The 21,599-nt window shown below is 37.7% G+C and overlaps 1 protein-coding gene across 1 annotated transcript in view; it reads right to left on the reverse strand.

Moving 5' to 3' along the window:
- LOC143770229 (uncharacterized) overlaps positions 1-21,599 on the reverse strand; it is a 263,961-nt gene that overhangs the window by 55,290 nt on the left and 187,072 nt on the right. The window contains exons 106-142 of the mRNA XM_077259650.1: positions 21,444-21,484; positions 21,251-21,353; positions 20,368-20,457; positions 19,656-19,675; positions 19,145-19,168; positions 18,691-18,796; positions 18,094-18,195; positions 17,898-17,935; positions 17,544-17,640; positions 17,090-17,106; positions 16,174-16,194; positions 14,771-14,876; positions 14,344-14,381; positions 14,138-14,249; positions 13,502-13,591; positions 12,944-12,969; positions 11,986-12,094; positions 11,390-11,491; positions 11,194-11,231; positions 10,840-10,936; positions 10,382-10,398; positions 9,462-9,482; positions 8,609-8,714; positions 8,235-8,272; positions 8,029-8,140; positions 7,365-7,454; positions 6,785-6,810; positions 4,872-4,980; positions 4,268-4,369; positions 4,068-4,105; positions 3,714-3,810; positions 3,259-3,275; positions 2,329-2,349; positions 1,476-1,581; positions 1,098-1,135; positions 892-1,003; positions 236-325 (exon numbers count right to left, since the gene is read on the reverse strand). Coding sequence (XP_077115765.1) covers positions 236-325; positions 892-1,003; positions 1,098-1,135; positions 1,476-1,581; positions 2,329-2,349; positions 3,259-3,275; positions 3,714-3,810; positions 4,068-4,105; positions 4,268-4,369; positions 4,872-4,980; positions 6,785-6,810; positions 7,365-7,454; positions 8,029-8,140; positions 8,235-8,272; positions 8,609-8,714; positions 9,462-9,482; positions 10,382-10,398; positions 10,840-10,936; positions 11,194-11,231; positions 11,390-11,491; positions 11,986-12,094; positions 12,944-12,969; positions 13,502-13,591; positions 14,138-14,249; positions 14,344-14,381; positions 14,771-14,876; positions 16,174-16,194; positions 17,090-17,106; positions 17,544-17,640; positions 17,898-17,935; positions 18,094-18,195; positions 18,691-18,796; positions 19,145-19,168; positions 19,656-19,675; positions 20,368-20,457; positions 21,251-21,353; positions 21,444-21,484 — 2,517 coding nt within the window. The remainder of the gene's footprint in view (positions 1-235; positions 326-891; positions 1,004-1,097; positions 1,136-1,475; positions 1,582-2,328; positions 2,350-3,258; positions 3,276-3,713; positions 3,811-4,067; positions 4,106-4,267; positions 4,370-4,871; positions 4,981-6,784; positions 6,811-7,364; positions 7,455-8,028; positions 8,141-8,234; positions 8,273-8,608; positions 8,715-9,461; positions 9,483-10,381; positions 10,399-10,839; positions 10,937-11,193; positions 11,232-11,389; positions 11,492-11,985; positions 12,095-12,943; positions 12,970-13,501; positions 13,592-14,137; positions 14,250-14,343; positions 14,382-14,770; positions 14,877-16,173; positions 16,195-17,089; positions 17,107-17,543; positions 17,641-17,897; positions 17,936-18,093; positions 18,196-18,690; positions 18,797-19,144; positions 19,169-19,655; positions 19,676-20,367; positions 20,458-21,250; positions 21,354-21,443; positions 21,485-21,599) is intronic.

Genomic DNA, 21,599 nt, shown 5'->3' on the forward strand with positions numbered 1-21,599 from the left:
CATAAAACTCCAATCCGGTGTCTGAAACGCATGTTCTACACGGTGTTGTATCGGATATTTATGGCTTTTCAATAAAAGTTGTTTTTTTTAAGGATCCATTTTAGTGGATTTCGCTTTTCTTTGCACTATTGGACTTGGCGTGCTACCAGGTTTCCATGCTACATTGACCTTTCTTTCTTTCAGATGATCTGATTTTTTCCTCTTTTGACTATGACACAGCAGTCGCAGTACTTACGGCAGGTGAAGGACGGACAGCACTGGGTGTTTGGATCAAAAACTACAATCGCGTTTTCGCAAACGGGAGCTGGACTGCATGGTTGACACTCTGTAAAAATCAACAAACAATTTTTATTTTATTGCTTGTGATCCTACCTGTTCTTATTAGGCAAAAACGTATTTTAGCTAGAAATGAAGCCGTGTGCTGAGAAAGTAGACTTTAGCAAGGAACATCTATTAAATGCCCGATATAATCCAATTCTCCGAGCTATCGGTGGACAGTTACGCACTCTGTAGAGAGCGGGTGCCATGTGATGCTCTAAAGTCCATCTGCCTCTCTCTTATCAATCCCGATTAGCCGAGGATCACCTCCCTATATGCCTTTTCCTATAAAACCACAGATTCTGGGGTTGGACAGCACCATAAATGCCTTATTTAGTCATATGTTGAGAATGAATGGTGTACATCTCAATTGAGTTCTGTGGAAACACCAAGATCCCAACATTGAGCCTCCACCATGCCAGATGATAGGAGATATGAATTAGAGAGTAATGCAGTTACATACCATACACATTTTTTAAGGGATAAGGGTCCAAAATCTCTCAAATAGCTGAGGATCTCTGAACAAAAACTAGGTAAAATATACTAAATATGACTTATAATAATGTAGCTTACGGCATTGATAGATAGGACAGCATTTGTTCTCCCAGCCAACAACAACGGAGACAGCTCCTGTCTTGGTGCACTCTTCCACGCTACTACTGCACACGACTTCTGCACACCCGTGCTGTAATAAAATATGATTATAGCCATCGACTATCAGCAGAAAAAACTTTTAAGTATGAGAAAAAATTTAGTAGGTGGCCACGGCCTATACTTACAGGTGTTGGTGGTGGAGGAGGTGACGTTGGCGGTGGGACTGTAAAATATTGTGTAAAAAAAAATTGTTTAATTCAGAAATTCAGAAAATTTGTTACAACCATCTAATTGTTGCATACATTCATTGCAGCAGAAAATCAGAAGTCAACAAGATATATAATAATAATAATATACATATAAGTTTGTCCGCTAATATAGCTATATAAAATGTAACTTACAATATCAGGTCACAACACGCAACAGAATAAAAGAGTAGGGCATTGAAAAGTGTAAATCATAGTAAATTGGGTTCTGTTAAAATTCCATTAATAATTAATTCATATTTTGGGCCAAAATATAATGCAAATATCGATTAATAAATAAGAGAGTAGTAAACGCACTGCATTCATAGGTGGGGCAGCAGTCATCTTCTGGGTTGTGTTTCACTATCAACGTATAACCGTCATCACAATCGGTGGGTGAGCATCCGGAGAAATCACAAGGTGGCTAAATGAAGAAAACCAAATAGTCAGGTAAGTAATTGGAGAAGAACTGTTAGTTTTAAAATAGTCACTAACAAAATATTTAGAGGGAATCTGTCAGCAGGTTTTTGCTTTTTAAACTGAGAGCAGCATGATGTAGTGGCTGAGACTCTGATTCCAGCGATGTGTCACTTACTGGCCTGTGTTTTTCTGCTTCAATACAATCAGTGTTTTATCAGCAGGAGATTATCACTACTGGACTAGGTGACTCATGCCTCCTAGTCCAACCACGCCCCCAACACAGTATAAATATACAGTGCACACAGAAAGCATCCAATCAGTGGAGTGGGTGGGGTTATATACAGCTCAGTATTCCGAGCTCTACTAGATGTGCAGCAGAGAAAACTGTGATTGTATCACAACTGCTAAGTGATACATTGCTGGAATCTGGGTCTCTGTCTCTATATCATCCTGCTGTCAGATTACATAGCAAACATCTGCTGACAGATTACTTTTAGAAGGATCTGTCATCAGATTTCACAATTCAAGGAGCACGCAGTATTGAATAGATCTCGTAGACCTGATGAGCCTAGTGTACTTGCTTGGAAGGTACATGTCACAATGGCTGTATAATCATTTTTTATTTTTTTTTTACATTTCTAAATCCAGGCTCATCCCAATATCAAGCTTAATTAGGCATTCTGGAATTTCAGAAAAAGTCTATAAGTTTTATCAGGTCTCAGAGATTAATGATACAGTGGTGGGAACTTACCCCTTGTGTCGGTGTTGGAGGCTGTAAAGAAAAAAACAAAAAATATTTGATGAAGACAATAAATAACATTTCACTTAATAGATAGTAGACTAGATGTTCCTCGCTGACAAAGCCATATGGTCAAGGGCAGGTGTAGAAGACAGTATTTTCGGTCTGAGTCTGATCCGTCAAAACATCAAATCGGACCAAAGTTATTCAATGGGGCTGTGCACACGTCTGACTTTTTATTTGGATCAAGTCAGTCCAAGGATTGCACTCAATGATTCAGTGGAAAACATCGGATTGCACTCGGATGACATCTGAGTGCAGTCTGATTTTCTTGGTCTGCTAATGGAGAATTTTTTTTTACCTTTTTTATTCCATCTTCTCCCCATCCAAGAAAATTGGATTACACTATGATTAAACTCTGATCAGCGTCTGATTAGCATAATTAGTTTTAATAGCATAGAATAAGGTCGTGTGACCCTAGCCTAAAATGCGTTAATTATGAAACACGTCACTTAATTAACTTGGCCCGTCTTATCAATGGAGTGTGCCTCCGTGAGCCTTGCCAGATATATTACCCCAGTCAGTGACTAGAGTAACATTTCTGGGGTAGGAAATGAAGAATTTGATAGGCTTGGATTATATAATATAATCCATCTGTATAGGAATGTGTATCAACCAGCCCGACCTTCACCCGTGAGACAGTCAATGAGGATCTAAGTGTCGGCCCATTGGAAATCACTAAACCCGGACTTTACCACTTTAATTTTTGAATTTATGATATATTTATTTGTGAAAACACTAAGGGAAGACATAAAACTGTCTAAAAAAAAAATTGAAAAAATACAAAGAGAAATATATTAAAAAAAAGTGAGAAGTTTAATAAATAAATAAATTAATTAATTCAATTCATTAATTAAAATAAATACACTTTTGGGAACTTACAGCTGTTGGCGGGGGGTCTGTGAAATAATAAAAATATAAAAAGGAATTAGTTCATAAAGAAATCTATGAGATAACAACAGAATAAGCCAAGGGAAATAGTATAATATGAGGACGAAATACCTGGTGACACAAATGTAATAAACAATAGTAATATTCTAATTTATAGAAACTCTTATAGAAATATATTACAATTTATGGAACAAATTATTTTTATAATATGTGGAATACATTTTGACATATAAAGTATATGATTGTCCTGATGGGAGGGAGGATCGTGCCAAGATCTCCCAATGTAAGGAGATATTAAATCTTTCTTGCCACCTGTTAAAAGTATTATTACAGCCATAATATAGTATAATAGGAGTCTATTGGGGGATAATAAAATATAGAAAATATATATATATTTTTTTCTTAGCTTTAATAGGTCCTACCAAAAAGACTGGACATTGACTTACTGCACTCGTAGCTCTTGCAGCATGGGTCGTTGGAGGAGACTTCAATGAGGGAATAATCTTGGCGACATGTTGGAATGACGCAGGTAACGCCTTGGCACTGTAATGGACGTACAGGTCAGTAGTGAGTCTTATCAATCTGTATCCAAACCCTTGAGGTGTAAATGAAGCTTGTTATATAAGGAGCTGTATTTATTACATGGCGCTACGAAGGATGGCGCTCCCTACAGAAAAACCCCAAGACTCACAAAAAGACTTCATGGCTTCGAATTATTTATATATGAGACTATATGTGACATTACAAGGACTAGTTGTGATGAGAATTTCCCTGTTACTCAAATTGGAGGGCGGTCATACCTCTCCGGGGGTTACAGGAGGCACCAATGTGGGGGGCACTGCCAACAAAACACAAGACAGTTTTACGTTAATTAATAGATAAGGAGTACACAATTCTTATATTAGTTATTGGATCTTTTTGATATTGGTAATAATTATACACGACTCAATAATATAGAAAGGGTCGGTCAATCATCTTGAGGTTTAGTCGGGTCACTTACGGCACACATATTCTGGGCAGCAGTAAAGTTCGGGGTCTTGAGTTCTGAATGGTGGACTGCCATCTTGACATTCCGGAGGAGGACTGCATGCTTCTGTGCATTCTGTAATGGAAGACCGTGTAAAGTTTTCTCTATAAAGACTGTAAGGTAACGAGAGAGAACTTCTCTCACCACCAAACTAAAAGGTAAAAGGAAGACAGATGACGAGTCCATGCAGAACAAGATTTAGGTTGGTGGAGACCAACATCTCGCCTTTGGCACCTGAACACCACCTGACCTATTATTGTACATTTTCCGAAAGGGGCAGCACATGGGCATAGAATGGTCTTCTCCAGTCAAGTCTATGGGAAGACTAGAAACAGCCAAACCTATCCGAGAGACACATGCTTGCAAATTTCAAAATTACCTCTTTAGAAAGGACCAAACACCCAAGCCTTTTTTTTTTTTAGAAAATGAGGTGTCTTCCAAATAAATAAACAGACAAGATGGGTGGAGGACTGTGGACAAGTGTAACCTCCCTATAATCCAGCTCTGCATACACAACAATTTTAATAAAACTTCATTATGGAGCTATTATAATAAGGAAAATATTGGCAATGCTTACCGCAGACGAAGAGTGGACAGCATGGATCAGCCCATTCTCTGCGTTCGGCAGTGGCGCCTTGCATGGTACAGGTGATAGGCTCACAAACCCTATTACTACATGGCTCTACCTGTAATACATCAGCAGAGGCGAGATCAGGTTAGAAGTTGGAATATAGCTGCAATTCCCATAGTACGCTCCTCAACATTGAAATTCCAACTTCAAGGCAAAAAGTCATTGATAGTCAAAGAAATTAAAATGATATAAAACAGAAATGAAATATTCAAAACATCTCAATTTAATGGTCATTTGAGAAAAATTCTCTATGTACTCGGGTAAATCATCAAGATCTGCTGGCAACGTTCTACAAGGGGCACTAATCAAGAGAAACAATGGAAGCTTTTGTAAAAGATTTTATACAAACTTTATTCATAACAATAACATGCTTAAAAACTGGGCACATGTCAACTAGTGACAGTGCGGTACACACAAAAATTACAAAAGACACCAGACAATTAGGTCTACCGCACAGTAAATAGTAACTGCTAAAAAAATGCACTGTGTTTAAAGATGCAGACATAGAGATCCCAACCTAAAACTCCAAACACATGTGTCAGTATTATTGGGGATAAACCATAAGTCCCATGCATAGATAGGTATGGGGCTCAAACCCATAATGGGTGCCCCCTATCAAGTACATAGAAATGGAGGGGTTCAGGAAAGCATGCCTCACCTCAGTCAGGTAGACCTTTGCACGCACCCCGACGCGCGTTTCGCCACTGATTGGCCTAGCTTCCTCCCCTTGAAGAAGCTAGGCCAAATGGCGGCGAAACGCGCGTCGGGGTGCGTGCAAAGGTCTACCTGACTGAGGTGAGGCATGCTTTCCTGAACCCCACCATTTCTATGTACTTGATAGGGGGCACCCATTATGGGTTTGAGCCCCATACCTATCTATGCATGGGACTTATGGTTTATCCCCAATAATACTGACACATGTGTTTGGAGTTTTGGGTTGGGATCTCTATGTCTGCATCTTTAAACACAGTGCATTTTTTTAGCAGTTACTATTTACTGTGCGGTAGACCTAATTGTCTGGTGTCTTTTGTAATTTTTGTGTGTACCGCACTGTCACTAGTTGACATGTGCCCAGTTTTTAAGCATGTTATTGTTATGAATAAAGTTTGTATAAAATCTTTTAAAAAAGCTTCCATTGTTTCTCTTGATTAGTATTTGCTGTAGTTTATGGAAGTACATGCTACCGCTTGGTGACTGACATCAGTCACCAAAATGAATCTGGAAATTTTGATAATTGTTCTACAAGTTGTGCCCAATCACCAGACGGGCCTCCCAACGAGCACATCTGGAACATCATTGGTCAACAACTGTAAAGGAACTGCCAGCAGTGGATCTTGATGATTTCTCAACTGCATCAGAACATTCCTCAGACAACCATTAATAATCTTTCTGACAGCAGCCAAGGCTGTAAGTGCTGGGATATCTGAATCAGGTGCTCATACTCCAGACTGAGTAAAATCGAGGAGTTTTTAATATTTTATTTCCATTTTTTCCATTAACTACATATCATTAACATGTCTATTTATCCTATGATATCAATGATTCTACGACCATGGACTGAGGAGTGTATAGGCAATATGATAAGTCATATGTAAGAATGTAGGGTGGCAAACATGTGAACTCCTAAACCTATAACCTGTAAAAATACAATTCCTAAAACCTTTCCAGAAGATCCCTTGAACGTCTCGACATTCTGTTTTATCCTATTTTATAAATTCGAAATTAAAATTGCAAGAATGTGGGTAGGGGGAAAAAAAATCTAAATTAAAATTCCTACAAATATCCTCCAAAATATTCTGAAAATGTCTTTATATTAAATAGAACATTGTGGTTTTTTTTCTTGATATTTATCAACTTACCGGTGTTGGAGTAGGAGTTGGTGGGGCTGAAAAGAAAAGGAAAATTGTCATCAGTGATATAGGCATTATTTTTTTCTCCACAATGATAAGTGAAGTAAGTGATAACCCACATAGTTTAACACATGGCAAAGATAAATTGACTGCCGAAGCGTCAAAACCAAATATCTTGACCATCAAAGAGTAGCAGCTCTTTTCCCGAGCACATGTTCCCACCAATGCTCCCCGACAGCCGTTTGCCACCCAGAAATATAACATTGCCGAAAATTAAGAAAACAGATGTTGGAGGACAAAGAAAAGTGAAATCCAGCCAAATAGATCCTTTAAAAATATATTTTATTGAAAAGCCATAAAACTCCAATCCGGTGTCTGAAACGCATGTTCTACACGGTGTTGTATCGGATATTTATGGCTTTTCAATAAAACTTGTTTTTTATAAGGATCCATTTTAGTGGATTTTGCTTTTCTTTGCACTATTGGACTTGGCGTGCTACCAGGTTTCCATGCTACATTGACCTTTATCCTTTCAGATGATCTGACTTTTTTCTCTTTTTGACTATGACACAGCAGTCGCAGTACTTACGGCAGGTGAAGGACGGACAGCACTGGGTGTTTGGATCAAAAATTACAATCGCGTTTTCGCAAACGGGAGCTGGACTGCATGGTTGACACTCTGTAAAAATCAACAAACAATTTTTATTTTATTGCTTGTGAACCTACCTGTTCTTATTAGGCAAAAAACGTATTTATATAGAAATTAAGCCGTGTGCCGAGAAAGTAGACTTTAGCAAGGAACATCTATTAAATGCCCGATATAATCCAATTCTCCGAGCAATCGGTGGACAGTCACACACTCTGTAGAGAGCGGGTGCCATGTGATGCTCTAAAGTCCATCTGCCTCTCTCTTATCAATCCCGATTAGCCGAGGATCACCTCCCTATATGCCTTTTCCTATAAAACCACAGATTCTGGGGTTGGACAGCACCATAAATGCCTTATTTAGTCATATGTTGAGAATGAATGAATGAATGGTGTACATCTCAATTGAGTTCTGTGGAAACACCAAGATCCCAACATTGAGCCTCCACCATGCCAGATGATAGGGGATATGAATTAGAGAGTAATGCAGTTACATACCATACACATTTTTTAAGGGATAAGGGTCCAAAATCTCTCAAATAGCTGAGGATCTCTGAACAAAAACTAGGTAAAATATACTAAATAGGACTTATAATAATGTAGCTTACGGCATTGATAGATAGGACAGCATTTGTTCTCCCAGCCAACAACAACGGAGACAGCTCCTGCCTTGGTGCACTCTTCCACGCTACTACTGCACACGACTTCTGCACACCCGTGCTGTAATAAAATATGATTATAGCCATCGACTACCAGCAGAAAAAACTTTTAGGTATGAGAAAAAATTTAGTAGGTGGCCACGGCCTATACTTACAGGTGTTGGTGGTGGAGGAGGTGACGTTGGCGGTGGGACTGTAAAATATTGTGTAAAAAAAAATTGATTAATTCAGAAATTCAGAAAATTTGTTACAACCATCTAATTGTTGCATACATTCATTGCAGCAGAAAATCAGGAGTCAACAAGATATATAATAATAATATACATATAAGTTTGTCGCTAATATAACTATTTAAAATGTAACTTACAATATCAGGTCAAAACACGCTAGAGAATAAAAGAGTAGGGCATTGAAAAGTGTAAATCATAGTAAATTGGGTTCTGTTAAAATTCCATTAATAATTAATTCATATTTTAGGCCAAAATATAATGCAAATATTGATTAATAAATAAGAGAGTAGTAAACGCACTGCATTCATAGGTGGGGCAGCAGTCATCTTCTGGGTTGTGTTTCACTATCAACGTATAACCGTCATCACAATCGGTGGGTGAGCATCCGGAGAAATCACAAGGTGGCTAAATAAAGAAAACCAAATAGTCAGGTAAGTAATTGGAGAAGAACTGTTAGATTTATATTAGTCACTAGCAAAATATTTAGAGGGAATCTGTCAGAAGGTTTTTGCTATTTAAACTGAGAGCAGCATGATGTAGTGGTTGAGACTCTGATTCCAGCGATGTGTCACTTACTGGCCTGTGTTTTTCTGCTTCAATACAATCAGTGTTTTATCAGCAGGAGATTATCACTACTGGACTAGGTGTCTCGTGCCTCCTAGTCCAACCACGCCCCCAACACAGTATAAATATACAGTGCACACAGAAAGCATCCAATCAGTGGAGTGGGCGGGGTTACACACAGCTCAGTATTCCGAGCTCTACTAGATGTGCAGCAGAGAAAACTGTGATTGTATCACAACTGCTAAGTGAAACATTGCTGGAATCTGGGTCTCTGTCTCTATATCATCCTGCTGTCAGATTACATAGCAAACATCTGCTGACAGATTACTTTTAGAAGGATCTGTCATCAGATTTCAGAATACAAGGAGCACGCAGTATTGAATAGATCTCGTAGACCTGATGAGCCTAGTGTACTTGCTTGGAAGGTACATGTCACAATGGCTGTATAATCAATTTTTATTTTTTTTTTACATTTCTAAATCCAAGCTCATCCCAGTATCAAGCTTAATTAGGCATTCTGGAATTTCAGAAAAAGTCTATAAGTTTTATCAGGTCTCAGAGATTAATGATACAGTGGTGGGAACTTACCCCTTGTGTCGGTGTTGGAGGCTGTAAAGAAAAAAACGAAAAATATTTGATGAAGACAATAAATAACATTTCACTCAATAGATAGTAGACTAGATGTTCCGTGCCGACAAAGCCATATGGTCAAGGGCAGGTGTAGAAGACAGTATTTTCGATCTGAGTGTGATCCGTCAAAACATCGAATCGGACCAAAGTTATTCAATGGGGCTGTGCACACGTCTGACTTTTTATTTGGATCAAGTCAGTCCAAGGATTGCACTCAATGATTCAGTGGAAAACATTGGACTGCACTCGGATGACATCTGAGTGCAGTCTGATACTCTTGGTCTGCCAATGGAGAAAATGGAGAATTTTTTTACCTTTTTTATTCCATCTTCTCCTCATCCAAGAAAATTGGATTACACTATGATTAAACTCTGATCAGAGTCTGATTAGCATAATTAGTTTGAATAGCATAGAATAAGATCGCGTGACCCTAGCCTAAAATGCGTTAATTAAGAAACACATGTCACTTAATTAACTTGGCCCGTCTTATCAATGGAGTGTGCCTCCGTGAGCCTTGCCAGATATATTACTCCAGTCAGTGACTGGAGTAACATTTCTGGGGTAGGAAATGAAGAATTTGATAGGCTTGGAATATATACTATATTCCGACTGTATAGGAATGTGTATCACCAGCCCGACCTTCATCTGTGAGACGGTCACCTGAGGTTCTAAGTGTCGGCCCAGCGGAAATCACTAAACCCGAACTTTACCCCCCTTAATTTTTGAATTTATTATATATTTATTTATTAAGGGAAGACATGAAACGCTCTAAATAAATATTGAAAAAATACAAACAGAAATATGTTAAAAAAGAGAGAAGTTTAATAAATAAATAAATAAATTAATTAATTAAAATAAATAAACTTTTGGGAACTTACAGCTGTTGGAGGGGGGTCTGTGAAATAATAAAAATATAAAAAGGAATTAGTTCATAAAGAAATCTATGAGATAACAACGGACTAAGCCAAGGGATAATATAGTATAATATGAGGACGAAATATCTGTTGACACAAATGTAATAAATAATAGTAATATTCTAATTTATTGAAACTCTTATAGAAATATATTACAATTTATGGAACAAATTATTTTTATAATATGTGGAATACATTTTGACATATAAAGTATATGATTGTCCTGATGGGAGGGAGGATCGTGCCAAGATCTCCCAATGTAAGGAGATATTAAATCTGTCTTGTCACTTGTTAAAAGTATTATTACAGCCATAATATAGTATAATAGGAGTCTATTGGGGGATAATAAAATATAGAAAATATATATATATTTTTTTCTTAGCTTTAATAGGTCCTACCAAAAAGACTAGACATTGACTTACTGCACTCGTAGCTCTTGCAGCATGGGTCGTTGGAGGAGACTTCAATGAGGGAATAATCTTGGCGACATGATGGAATGACGCAGGTAACGCCTTGGCACTGTAATGGACGTACAGGTCAGTAGTGAGTCTTATCAATCTGTATCCAAACCCTTGAGGTGTAAATGAAGCTTGTTATATAAGGAGCTGTATTTATTACTTGGCGCTAAGAAGGATGGCGCTCCCTACAGAAAAACCCCAAGACTCACAAAAAGACTTCATGGCTTCGAATTATTTATATATGAGACTATATGTGACATTACAAGGACTAGTTGTGATGAGAATTGCCCTGTTACTCATATTGGAGGGCGGTCATACCTCTCCGGGGGTTACAGGAGGCACCAATGTGGGGGGCACTGCCAACAAAACACAAGACAGTTTTACGTTAATTAATAATGATTACACAATTCTTACATTAGTTCTTGGATCTTTTTGAGATTGGCAATAATTATACACGACTCAATAATATAGAAAGGGTCGGTCAATCATCTTGAGGTTTAGTCGGGTCACTTACGGCACACATATTCTGGGCAGCAGTAAAGTTCGGGGTCTTGAGTTCTGAATGGTGGGCTGCCATCTTGACATTCCGGAGGAGGACTGCATGCTTCTGTGCATTCTGTAATGGAAGACCGTGTAAAGTTTTCTCTATAAAGACTGTAAAGTAACGAGAGTGAACTTCTCTCTCCACCAAACTAAGAGGTAAAAGGAAGACTGATGACGAGTCCATGCAGAACAAGATTTAGGTTGGTGGAGACCAACATCTCGCCTTTGGCACCTGAACACCACCTGACCTATTATTGTACATTTTTTGAAAGGGTCAGCACATGGGCATAGAATGGTCTTCTCCAGTCAAGTCTATGGGAAGAGTAGAAACAGCCAAACCTATCCGGGTGACACATGCTGGCAAAATTACCTCTTTAGAAAGGACCAAACACCCAAGACTTTTTTTTTTTAGAAAATGAGGTGTCTTCCAAATAAATAAACAGACAAGTTGGGTGGAGGACTGTGGACAAGTGTAACCTCCCTATAATCCAGCTCTGCATACAAAACAGTTTTAATAAAACTTCATTATGGAGCTATTATAATAAGGAAAATATTGGCAATGCTTACCGCAGACGAAGAGTGGACAGCATGGATCAGCCCATTCTCTGCGTTCGGCAGTGGCACCTTGCATGGTACAGGTGATAGGCTCACAAACCCTATTACTACATGGCTCTACCTGTAATACATCAGCAGAGGTGAGATCAGGTTAGAAGTTGGAATATAGCTGCAATTCCCAGAGTACGCTCCTCAACATTGAAATTCCAACTTCAAGGCAAAATGTCATTGATAGTCAAAGAAATTGAAATGATAAAAAATCAGAAACAAAATGTTCAAAACATCTCAATTTAATGGTCATTTGAGAAAAATTCTCTATGTACTCGGGTAAATCATCAAGATCTGCTGGCAACGTTCTACAAGGGGTGCACAATCACCAGACTGGCCTCCCATCGAGCACATCTGGAACATCATTGGTCAACAATTGTAAAGGAACTGCCAGCAGTGGATCTTGATGATTTCTCAACTGCATCAGAACATTCCTCAGACAACCATTAATAATCTTTCTGACAGCAGCCAAGGCTGTAAGTGCTGGGATATCTGAATCAGGTGCTCATACCCCAGACTGAGTGAAATCGAGACGTTTTTAATATTTTATTTCCATTTTTTCCATTAACTACACATCATTAACATGTCTATTTATCCTATGATATCAATGATTCTACGACCATGGACTGAGGAGTGTATAGGCAATATGATAAGTCATATGTAAGAATGTAGGGTGGCAAACATGTGAACTCCTAAACCTACAGTTATGCACAATTCCTAAAACCTTCCCTGAAGATCCCTTGAACGTCTCGACATTGTGTTTTATCCTATTTTATAAATTCGAAATTGAAATTGCAAGAATGTGGAGTAGGGGGAAAAAAATCTAAATTAAAATTCCTACAAATATCCTCCAAAATATTCTGAAAATGTCTTTATATTAAATAGAACATCGTAGTTTTTTTCTTGAGACTTATCAACTTACCGTTGTTGGAGTAGGAGTTGGTGGGGCTGAAAAGAAAAGGAAAATTGTCATCAGTGATATCGGCATTATTTTTTCTCCAAAATGATAAGTGAAATAAGTGATAACCCACATAGTTTAACACATGGCAAAGATAAATTGACTACCGAAGCGTCAAAACCAAATATCTTGACCATCAAAGAGTAGCACTTCTTTTCCCGAGCACATGTTCCCACCAATGCTCACCGACAGCCGTTTGCCACCCGGAAATATAACATTGCAGAAAATTAAGGAAACAGTTGTTGGAGGACTAAAAATTGTGAAATCCAGCCAAATAAATCCTTAAAAAATATCTTTTATTGAAAAGCCATAAACCCATCGGCAGTTCTACACGGTGTTGTATCAGATATTTATGGCTTTTCAAAAAAAGTTATTTTTTTAAGAAACCATTTTAGTGGATTTCGCTTTTTTTTGCACTATTGGACTTGGCGTGCTACCAGGTTTCCATGCTACGTTGACCTTTTTTCTTTCAGATCTGACTTTTTCCTCTTTTGACTATGACACAGCAGTCGCAGTACTTACGGCAGGCGAAGGACGGACAGCACTGGGTGTTTGGATCAAAAATCACAATGGCGTTTTCGCAAACGGGAGCTGGACTGCATGGTTGGCACTCTGTAAAAATCAACAAACAATTTTTATTTTATTGCTTGTGAACCTACCTGTTCTTATTAGGCAAAAACGTATTTATATAGAAATTAAACCGTGTGCCGAGAAAGTAGACGTTAGCATCTATTAAATGCCCAATTTAATCCAATTCTCCGAGCTATCGGTGGACAGTCACACACTCTGTAGTGAGCGGGTGCCATGTAATGCTCTAAAGTCCATCTGCCTCTCTCCTATTAATCCCAATTAGCCGATGATCACCTCCCTATATGCCTTTTCCTATAAACCCACAGATTCTGGGGTTGGACAGCACCATAAATGCCTTATTTAGTCATATGTTGAGAATGAAGGATGTATATCTCAATTGAGTTCTGTGGAAACACCAAGATCCCAACATTGAGCCTCCACCATGCCAGATGATAGGGGATATGAATTAGAGAGTAATGCAGTTACATACCATACACATTTTTTAAAGGGTAAGGGTCCAAAATTGTGGACCTCTGAATAAAAACTAGGTAAAATATGCTAAATATGACTTGTAATAATGTATCTTACGGCATTGATAGATAGGACAGCATTTGTTCTCCCAGCCAACAACAACGGAGACAGCTCCTGTCTTGGTGCACTCTTCCACGCTACTACTGCACACAACTTCTTCACACCCGGGCTGTAATAAAATATGATTATAGCCATCGACTATCAGCAGAAAAAACTTTTAGGTATGAGAAAAAATTTAGTAGGTGGCCACGGCCTATACTTACAGGTGTTGGGGGTGGAGGAGGTGACGTTGGTGGTGGGACTGCAAAATATTGCGTAAAAAAAATTGTTTAATTCAGAAATTCAGAAAATTTGTTACAACCATCTAATTGATCATGTAAAAAAGAAGTAATATCTTTAAGATAAAATCATTCATTAAGTTGTTGCATACATTAATTGCAGCAGAAAATCAGAAGTCAAGAAGATATATATAATAATAATATACATATAAGTTTGTCTCCTAATATAGCTATATAAAATGTAACTTACAATATCAGGTCACAACACGCAACAGAATAAAAGAGTAGGGCATTGAAAAGTGTAAATCATAGTAAATTGGGTTCTGTTAAAATTCCATTAATAATTAATTCATATTTTGGGCCAAAATATAATGCAAATATCGATTAATAAATAAGAGAGTAGTAAACGCACTGCATTCATAGGTGGGGCAGCAGTCATCTTCTGGGTTGTGTTTCACTATCAAGGTATAACCATCATCACAATCGGTGGGTGAGCATCCGGAGAAATCACAAGGTGGCTAAATAAAGAAAACGAAATAGTCAGGTAAGTAATTGGAGAAGAACTGTTAGGTTTATATTAGTCACTAACAAAATATTTAGAGGGAATCTGTCAGAAGGTTTTTACTATTTAAACTGAGAGCAGCATGATGTAGTGGCTGAGACCCTGATTCCAGTGATGTGTCGTTTACTGGGCTGTATTTTCCTGTTTCAATACAATCAGAGTTTTATCAGCAGGAGATTATCACTACAGGACTAGGTGTCTCATGCCTCCTAGTCAAACCACGCCCCCAACACAGTATAAATATACAGTGCACACAGAAAGCATCCAATCAGTGGAGTGGGCGGGGTTATACACAGCTCAGTATTCCGAGCTCTACTAGATCTGCAGCAGAGAAAACTGTGATTGTATCACAACTGCTAAGTGATACATTGCTGGAATCTGGGTCTCTGTCTCTATATCATCCTGCTGTCAGATTACATAGCAAACATCTGCTAACAGATTACTTTTAGAAGGATCTGTCATCAGATTTCACAATACAAAGAGCACGCAGTATTGAATAGATCTCGTAGAACTGATGAGCCTAGTGTACTTACTTGGACGATACATGTCACAATGGCTAACAACACGAAAAAAGGATGATAACTGGTCAGACCAAATATAATGCAAACAATATAAACTTTATTGATAATATTAAAACCACCTAAGGTGGATATGGTCTAATTGTCTATATGTACTCTGTGAATGGCTGCTAGTAGCTTGGTCTTCCTCCCTGTTTGGCTCATCTAATTTTTGTTATGTTTACTTAGTTTTTTACATATTGTGTTTCTATTTTGCTAATTTTTTCATTCTCTATATACATATAATTCTTAGCCCTAGGGGACTGGCAGTCCTGGGTGCGCTCCTCCTGCTATTTATTCAGCAGTTTCTTTGTGTTGCTATTATCGTCCCTCCTCTCACCTGGTTTTAATATTATCAATAAAAGTTTATATTGTTTGCATTATATTTGGTCTGACCAGTTATCATCCTTCTTTCGTGTTGTTTGTATATATCAGATGATAGGTCTTGTTGGTCCTATTCACTTATGGTACAGATTACTGCAATATTATGCGTTACCATGGTGATTAGTCATATAAGTTGGTATTTACTTTCTGCGGTATGTCACAATGGCTGTAAAATCATTTTTAATTTTTTTTTACATTTCTAAATCTAGGCTCATCCCAATATCAAGCTTAATTAGGCATTTTGGAATTTTAGGATAAATCTATAAGTTTTATCAGGTCTCAGAGATTAATGATACAGTGATGGGAACTTACCCCTTGTGTCGGTGTTGGAGGCTGTAAAGAAAAAAATGAAAAATATTTGATGAAGACAATAAATAACATTTCACTCAATAGATAGTAGACTAGATGTTCCGCGCCGACAAAGCCATATGGATAAGGGCAGGTGTAGAAGACAGTATTTTCGGTCTGAGTGTGATCCGACAAAACATCGAATCGGACCAATGTTATTCAATGGGACTGCGCACATGTCTGACTTTTTTGTTTGGATCAAGTCAGTCCAAGGATTGCACTCAATGATTCAGTAGAAAACATCGGTCTGCACTCGGATGACATCTGAGTGCAGTCCGATTTTCTTGGTCTGACAATGGAGAAAATGGAGAATTTGTTTTTACCTTTTTTATTCCATCTTCTCCTCATCCAAGAAAATTAGATTACACTATGATTAAACTCTGATTAGCATAATTAGTATTAATAGCATAGAATAAGGTCGTGTGACCCTAGCCTAAAATGCGTTAATTAAGAAACACATGTCACTTAATTAACTTGGCCCGTCTTATCAATGGAGTGTGCCTCCGTGAGCCTTGCCAGATATATTACTCCAGTCAGTGACTGGAGTAACATTTCTGGGGTAGGAAATGAAGAATTTGATAGGCTTGGAATATAAACTATATTCCGACTGTATAGGAATGTGTATCACCAGCCCGACCTTCACCTGTGAGACGGTCACCTGAGGTTCTAAGTGTCGGCCCAGCGGAAATCACTAAACCCGAACTTTACCCCCCTTAATTTTTGAATTTATTATATATTTATTTATTAAGGGAAGACATAAAACTCTCTAAAAAAATATTGAAAAAATACAAAGGGAAATATGTTAAAAAAGAGAGAAGTTTAATAAATAAATAAATAAATTCATTAATTCATTAAAATAAATAAACTTTTGGTAACTTACAGCTGTTGGAGGGGGGTCTGTGAAATAATAAAAATATAAAAAGGAATTAGTTCATAAAGAAATCTATGAGATAACAACAGAATAAGCCAAGGGAAATAGTATAATATGAGGACGAAATATCTGGTGACACAAATGTAATAAATAATAGTAATATTCTAATTTATAGAAACTCTTATATAAATATATTACAATTTATGGAATTAATTATTTTTATAATATGTGGAATACATTTTGACATATAAAGTATATGATTGTCCTGATGGGAGGGAGAATGGTGACAAGATCTCCCAATGTAAGGAGATATTAAATCTGTCTTGTCACTTGTTAAAAGTATTATTACAGCCATAATATAGTATAATAGGAGTCTATTGGGGGATAATAAAATATAGAAAATATATATTTTTTTTTTCTTAGCTTTAATAGGTCCTACCAAAAAGACGGGACATTGACTTACTGCACTCGTAGCTCTTGCAGCATGGGTCGTTGGAGGAGACTTCAATGAGGGAATAATCTTGGCGACATGTTGGAATGACGCAGGTAACGCCTTGGCACTGTAATGGACGTACAGGTCAGTAGTGAGTCTTATCAATCTGTATCCAAACCCTTGGGGTGTAAATGAAGCTTGTTATATAAGGAGCTGTATTTATTACATGGCGCTACGAAGGATGGCGCTCCCTACAGAAAAACCCCAAGACTCACAAAACGACTTTATGGCTTCAAATTATTTATATATGAGACTATATGTGACATTACAAGAACTAGTTGTGATGAGAATTTCCCTGTTACTCATATTGGAGGGCGGTCATACCTCTCCGGGGGTTACAGGAGGCACCAATGTGGGGGGCACTGCCAACAAAACACAAGACAGTTTTACGTTAATTAATAATGATTACACAATTCTTACATTAGCTCTTGGATCTTTTTGAGATTGGTAATAATTATACACGACTCAATAGTATAGAACGGGTCGGTCAATCATCTTGAGGTTTAGTCGGGTCACTTACGGCATGCATATTCTGGGCAGCAGTAAAGTTCGGGGTCTTGAGTTCTGAATGGTGGACTGCCATCTTGACATTCCGGAGGAGGACTGCATGCTTCTGTGCATTCTGTAATGGAAGACCATGTAAAGTTTTCTCTATAAAGACTGTAAAGTAACGAGAGTGAACTTCTCTCACCACTAAACGAAAAGGTAAAAGGAAGACTGATGACGAGTCCATGCAGAACAAGATTTAGGTTGGTGGAGACCAACATCTCGCCTTTGGCACCTGAACACCACCTGAACTATTATTGTACATTTTTCGAAAGGGGCAGCACATGGGCATAGAATGGTCTTCTCCAGTCAAGTCTATGGGAAGAGTAGAAACAGCCAAGCCTATCCGGGAGACACATGCTGGCAAAATTACCTCTTTAGAAAGGACCAAACACCCAAGACTTTTTTTTTTTTAGAAAATGAGGTGTCTTCCAAATAAATAAACAGACAAGATGGGTGGAGGACTGTGGAAAAGTGTAACCTCCCTATAATCCCGCTCTGCATACAAAACATTTTTAATAAAACTTCATTTTGGAGCTATTATAATAAGGAAAATATTGGCAATGCTTACCGCAGACGAAGAGTGGACAGCATGGATCAGCCCATTCTCTGCGTTCGGCAGTGGCGCCTTGCTTGGTACAGGTGATAGGCTCACAAACCCTATTCTCACATGGGTTCTGTAATACACCAGCCAGGTGGAGATCAGGTTACAATCATCAATTTAATATATGGTATATACACAATGAAACATCAGATGTAAGAATACAGGTCCAACATGTGTGGACTCCTGAACCTTGTGAAGGTTCTCATAGATATATAGTATGTTTGTGAATGCAATTAAGTAGAGTCGGCCAAGGAAAGTAATGGCAAGACCTCTGATTACCCAGTCCTATTTTTGTCAAGAACGTCCTTAGATTCTAAGGGGCTCCCTAAACCCAAAAGTGCTTGGTATCAACCCAAGCTTTCTTGATGTTATATAGATTTCTACATTTTATTATATGTATTAGTATCTAGCTAGAACTTACCGGAGTGGTTATGATGGGAATAGTCTGTAAAAAAATGCAATAAAAAATGTTAGGTCAATAAATATATTTGAAAAATGCAGCCACTAATGTACCTTCGTAGCAATTCCATTACATGCCCCCATCGGACCCTCTCAGTAAATTCCCTTGTCATCCATTGAGTCATGATATGACCACAGTGACTACTAGGTCTAGTAAACCTCGAGGCTTCACTGTGGGAGGTACATGACCCACGGATTAAATAGTTAGATGAAGTTGTGATCTACGTGGCTACATTTTTCATATTCTGTCCAAAAATAATTAGTTCCAAAAAAAAATGTTCCGAGCGATTCTTTCAAGTTTTATGGGTTGGAGGCTGAGATTTACCATTTTTGGAAATTCTGCATTAAATAATGTACAGTGAGAGATGAAAAAAAAATCTAAATAAAAATTCCTGCAAATATCTTCAAGTATATTTAAAAAAAATATATATTAAAATCGGAAGCAGTATTTTTGATACTAAGGATTTACTTACCGGTGTTGGAGGAGGAGGGGCTGAAAAAAAAAGAAAATTATCATGAAATATAGCATTAATAATTTTCATACACTTTTAAGAAACAAAGTGACTTGAGGATTCAGTTCATTGCCGAAGCCTTAAATGCCAAAATTTTGATCAAAGTAGAGTACCGTAGCTTGTTCACACCTTTTACTCTTCACCTAAGGCATATATCTAACCAGGGCTCCATCCAAGCCTTCTAGGAATGTAGCATTGTAGTGAACTAAAGGCATTGTCCATTTTGGGGCACAATTTTTTTACTTAAATGTATGTATTTGGGGCTACAAAAATTTTTTGCAATTGGGCATCCTTAAAAAATTTGCATCATTTGGGTTTTATAGGTTCTTTTTGTTCCCTGGCACATTCAACTTTGATGTGGTCTATGGTCATAAATCAGCTGAAAGGAGATCAGAAAAAGACAAATTGAAGTATAGTGGGCTGACTGACGGATTTTCAGGCCTTCTACATTCAGCCATAGACAGTGCATCAAAGAGTCTATGGAAGGCAAAAGTTTTCATGAAACCCAAAGGCAAAATTTATTATTAGCAGAATAAGGAAGGAAGGTCCTACAGTGGCAAATATCCAATTCATAAATGGAAAAAATGGAAAATTCATTATTAGCCACACATGCATAGAAAAAAAATCATCTCCAAAGATGGACAACCCCTTTAATGAAACGGTAAGTACTTACGGCATTCATAGATTGGGCAACACTGGGTGTCTGCATTGACAGTCACAGATAGGTTTTCGCAAATAGGAGGTGGACTGCATGGTTGACACACTGTAAAAATCAACAGGTTAAACAATTTTTAATTTGGATTAAGGTTTAGGAACCTATCCCATAAACAATTTTTAATTCTATGGTTTAGGAACCTATCTCATAAACAATTTTTAATTCTATGGTCTAGGAACCTATCCCATAAACAATTTTTAATTTTATGGTTTAGGAACCTATCCCATAAACAATTTTTAATTTTATGGTTTAGGAATCTATCTCATAAACAATTTTTAATTTTATGGTTTAGGAACCTATCTCATAAACAATTTGTAATGTTTTGGTTTAGGAACCCATCTTATAAACTATTTTTAATGTTATGGTTTAGGAACCCATCTCATTAACAATATTTAATGTTATGGTTTAGGAACCCATCTCATAAACAATTTTTAATTTTATGCTTTAAGAACCTATCCCATAAACAATTTTTTATTTTATGCTTTAGGATCCTAGCTCATATCATTGGCCAAAATGTACAGTAATTAGAAATATAACCATGTGCCTAAAGAGGAAACTTTCGCCAGCGACATACATTTGATATAGGGTAAATTAGAAGATTCTCCAAGCTGCCGGTGGACAGCCACCGACACCCTTGAGTTTCAGGGTGTTATGGATTGCTTCTGCAGTCCGTGTGGCACTCTCTCACCTACCTGGAGAGTAGATGTTCTCTGATACACCAGGTACATGATTTTTTCCTGAACATGCCCAAACTCAGATTCTAGGGATTGGACAACATCTTGGGCAAGGGTCCCTCAAATAGTGAAATATCCTAAATATGACTTATAATACCATAGCTTACCGCATGCATAGGTTTCGCAGCATTCGTCCCTGCCGACAGACACAGCGTAAGACCCTCCCTTGGTGCATTCCTCCACTTGACACACAACGCCTTCACACTCGTTCTGTAAAGTAACATGATTATAGCCATTGACTATCATCAAGAAAAGCTTTTATGTACGAGAAATCAGAGGGTTGACGCGGATTATACTTACAGAAGTTGGGGTGGTTTCAGGAGGTGGCGTCGGTGGTGGGACTGAAAAATGTAAGAAAAAAAATTTCTAAATATTTTCAAAAAATTCAAAATTGTTTAATCGAAATCGATCATGCATTACAAAATAAAATAAGATGTCTGCAAAATCCTACATTGA

This window comes from Ranitomeya variabilis, chromosome 4 (genome assembly GCF_051348905.1).
Source record: "Ranitomeya variabilis isolate aRanVar5 chromosome 4, aRanVar5.hap1, whole genome shotgun sequence".
In the NCBI taxonomy this organism is placed as follows: Eukaryota; Metazoa; Chordata; class Amphibia; order Anura; family Dendrobatidae; genus Ranitomeya; species Ranitomeya variabilis.